This window comes from Bidens hawaiensis, unplaced genomic scaffold (genome assembly GCF_021521415.1).
Source record: "Bidens hawaiensis isolate Kalapana, Puna unplaced genomic scaffold, B.hawaiensis_p1.1 tig00012610_1, whole genome shotgun sequence".
NCBI classification, from domain to species: Eukaryota; Viridiplantae; Streptophyta; class Magnoliopsida; order Asterales; family Asteraceae; genus Bidens; species Bidens hawaiensis.
In genome coordinates, this window is record NW_027492036.1 from 162,758 (window position 1) to 166,948 (window position 4,191).

Here is a 4,191-nt window from a genome sequence, read left to right on the forward strand (position 1 = left end):
CTTGGCTTTAGTTCGTTGAAGGTAGCAAAATCAAAGTAGTGATCTGGGATCCTGTTGTTAATGGACGGAAGAAAGGTTGCTTTCATTCCAAGCCGTATGGATGCATCATGAGCTTCCATTGGCATATATGATCTATTTGCTAAGATTATGTAGGCGTCTATTATGTAGCACGATTGGATGCCGATAAGTGAATCGAAATGGCTTTTGTGATTCATTGAGGCCGTTGCTTCTATAGCATCTCCCTATCATATGGTGTTATGTCAGTTGGCGTTTCGGTTATAATTTGTTGATTTTAAGGGGTAGGACTTACATGTTCATCGATGAGCAGATAACAGAGTTCGGGCTTGTTGGCAATGCAAGTCCATTTTTTCAGGACGCGAACTTCTATTGGTGCTGGAGTTTCAAACTCTTTGATTTCAGAAATGCGCATCATAGACATTTGTGTAGACCTGCAATTTTGAATTGAAAGTTAGATAGTTACTATTGTATCCAAAGGGTGGTTATATGCAAAATGTGAAATCCTAAGGGCAAACTTGTTTCTAAAGAAAAGTTATATTGCTGTGTACTACCTATGTACCACTGTTGTCTATAATTGTTCCTATTTTAGTTAGTATGTAAGTATGGTATTTACGCATATGTATGAAAAAAGTGAAGTAGTTGTGTAAGTGGTATGTATGTAGTATGACTTTATACGTGTATGATGTGGCGCAAGAAATCCGAGTAAACCATGTTTCTTGTTTCAGTTGGTTCATTATCTTCGTGTGGTACTATTAAGACCTTTAGTGACTCGGGTTTGGTAGCTCTAGACATTGCTACATATAGTTGACCGTGGCTGAAAACTGGTTCGGGTAGATAAACACCGATTTTATCTAACGATTGCCCCTGGCTTTTGTTTATTGTCATGGCATAACATGGTTTAATTGGGAATTGTTTTCTTTTAAAAACAAATGGTAGCTCTTTGTCTGTATGGGTCAGGATGATTCGTGGTATATATACTCTACGACCTATCATTGTTCTAGTCATGATCTCGATCTCGATGATTCTTTCCAACAATTGGGTAATTATTAGTCGTGTGCCATTGCACAGGCCAGCGGTTGGGTTCAAGTTTCTTAGAAAAATGACTGGTGTTTTAAGCTTCAGCTCTAGGAGATGTGGCGGAAGGCCGTTAAAGTTCAGCAGGTTGAGGTATTCTTCTAGATATAACATCTCCGTGTCTCCATTATTACCCGCATGTGGAACAATTGAATCTATGCTACTGTAAGTTTTGCTTGTTCCCGAACACATGGATAGTATATGGTTGTTTATTTGTAGTGCAGTTTCGTTTTTGGGGCAGACAATCGCCTTTTTAGAGAGTGATGTCGCTGAAGGATTTTGTAGGGTTTCTGCATCGTATATGAAGTGTATCAGTTCAGACAGCGCTGTGTCTGAGTATTGGATGATGTGTTCGGATGGAATTTGTATTGTCTTTGTATTTTGAGGGTCATCCTTATGGGCTACGCCTAGTTTTCCGTCGCCTAATGATATGAGCCATGAGGAGAAGCGTGCGATAGAAGATTTTTCTGAGTCGTTCATGCCAGCCTTTTCTAGCCTCATGTTTTGGGTTAGTTGATATATCTTGAAATGTCGCCATAGGTATGAGTTTGGTAATGAATGTGCAATTATAGACGATGGTGACGCTTTGCGAACAATTGGCAATGTTTGTCTAAAGTCTCCTCCTAGCAACATCGATTTGCCACCAAAAGGCAGACGTGGTTTATCAAGAATGTCTTGAAGTTATTTATTCAATGACTCGAAGCACCGTCGATCGCTAATTGGTGCCTCATCCCAAATAATAAGGACTGCTTCAGTTATCAATTGGGATAAATGAGTATTTTTCTTGATATCGCACAAAGAGTCGTCTGCCAAATCAAATGGTATCTTGAACCGAGAATGAGCGGTTCTTCCGGAAGGCAACAACAATGATGCAATTCCGGAAGTTGCAACCGCAAGCACCACATCACCTTTACAGCGGATAGCGGATATAATTGTTGACCATAGGAATGTTTTCCCGGTTCCACCATAGCCGTAGACAAATGCCAAGATCTGGTTGCCGGATGTTATAGCTGTGAGAACGTCCTCGTATATCACTTTTTGCTGAGCATTTAGCGGAGATTTAGATGCCTCATGTTCACGTGAGAGTAGGTCTCTGTCATAGTTTTTCTCTCCCATCAGTAGAGTGTTTTGTATATGTTCCATGAAATTTGATGCCGGCATTGGCAAACCAAATGATGATAATTTCTTACCGTTAGGACTTGAAATTAGTAGCAATTGAAGCTCGCATAGAACAGACTGCTGTCGGTCGTTGTCGTTGGCTATGTTATAATTTCGTGCTAAGTCGTCGGACATTTTGGACCAATGTTCGTTCCACAGTTGTAATGGATTTGATATGTCACAGTACAGAAGCATGTGGATGAATAGTGACCGTAGCTCGGTAGGAGTGGCCCAGCCAGCTGCCTCGTTAAAGGTACATGACCACTCCTCGTCATCTTGAAGCAAGCCGAGCTTCTCACATGCACCGCGAAAAGTTGAGTAAACATGGCCATCTACTGTCCGTATCGAAGCAAAAGACTGACAACCTTTCTGATGATCAGAAGCATTCTTAGGAAAAACTTTTCTCCTGAGCTTGGATGTACATATATCAGTCTTCCTATGGCTGGAGTTATACCGTATGAACGTCTAAGCCAAGACTTTGATCTAACGTTCCACGTGTATTCAAGCAGATAGTCAACGTATTTTAGGTGTCGTCCTGATGGATCATAGCGATTGTTGGAAAGCCATTCTGTTAACGTTGTACGTGTAATAAACCTGTTTTCAACAATGTTGTTCAGGTTGTCGTTGTCCCTAAATGTCACGTTCTGCGAGTTTTCTAAGTGAACAGACAGTACCTGAACTGGTGGATTCCTCTTGTGTATTGAAAAATTGAATATTCTCCAGGAGGCTTCATGCGGGCATATGAAACGACCGTCTACAAAGTTTTGGATCTCATCTACGTGAGACGGAGCCCCATTCGGAATAGCGTGTTCATTAGGAGATTTTGTGATCTTGTAACGAACACGATCAGAACCTTTAGAAATGTATTTGAAAAGATATTTAATAAGCATACTCCAGCCACAATACTCGACGTTAATGTGTGCCATGAAGTGTAGACAAAGAGCACGATTATAAGGAACAACATATCTACTATCGACAACCATATCATTCTTGTTTACTGAAAACCCCGAAGGTCTACGTCTATAATGCGCGTAACCCTTCTTATCGAAGAAAGTTGTTGTTTGTAAATCTTTGGGAAAACCTTTTGAGCACGATCCGTTAAACATGCAGGTTGAGGTCGGTCTAACTAAACCGCATGGCCCATGAATCATTAGTTCTGTAACGACCTTATACAATAATGGATCTTCATCAGGGTTAGGTATCTCTGCTGATATGAAGCTATCAATATCCACTGGGTGCATGTCTGCAGGCGTTCGGTTCACCCAAAGCAATAGATGGCAATGAGGGAGACCTCTCTTATGAAATTCTATTGTGTATAAATCTACCAGAGCGTAAATACAAACATTGCGTTAGAGCTACTGTTAAGACGCGCAAATTGAATGAACACGAAGTGAATCTAATAAGGTGTACCTGCGGTGACCGTTCCAAAAGGTTTTTTTTCTTAAGAAAGTCTATGAGAGATTTAACCTTTATTTGGAAGACTCTTGCTATGATATCAGGACGATCCTCTGGTTTAAGGGATGGAAAGCTAGACATATGCCTTTGAATCTCAGGCCATCTCACATTACATGTAAAAGTTATGAAAAATTGAGGATTTCCATGAACTTTACAGATTGCAAGGGCATCCAAGTAGTGTTTGTACATATAGCGTGGCCCACCGGTGAACGAAGATGGCAAAATCGTGCGTTTGCCAATTGACCGACCTTCTGAATCACCTCGTTCTTCGGAGTCATGAATGCCTTAGAAAATTTCTGTACGAAAAACATTTTGATTCATCCGAACGTGGTCTAGCTAACTTTGTTCAATGGATACGTACGCATCAACAATATATTGTTGCAAAAGACGACCTCCCCTCAACATATGGGTGTGTATGTTTAGTCTATCATGCAGCAGATAACTATAGTACATGTTCATCGAGAGTTTACGGTCACTTTTAGATGT

The 4,191-nt window shown here is 40.6% G+C and overlaps 1 protein-coding gene across 1 annotated transcript; it reads right to left on the reverse strand.

Annotated features, from left to right (window-relative positions):
• Positions 1 to 1,773: 1,773 nt before the first annotated feature.
• LOC143541528 (uncharacterized) lies at positions 1,774 to 3,491 on the reverse strand. The gene is made up of 2 exons (XM_077034336.1): positions 2,845 to 3,491; positions 1,774 to 2,692 (listed from the first exon to the last, which is right to left on the reverse strand). Exons 1-2 carry the CDS (start codon positions 3,489 to 3,491, stop codon positions 1,774 to 1,776), a joined length of 1,566 nt encoding a protein of 521 aa, XP_076890451.1.
• Between the last annotated feature and the right edge of the window lie 700 nt (positions 3,492 to 4,191).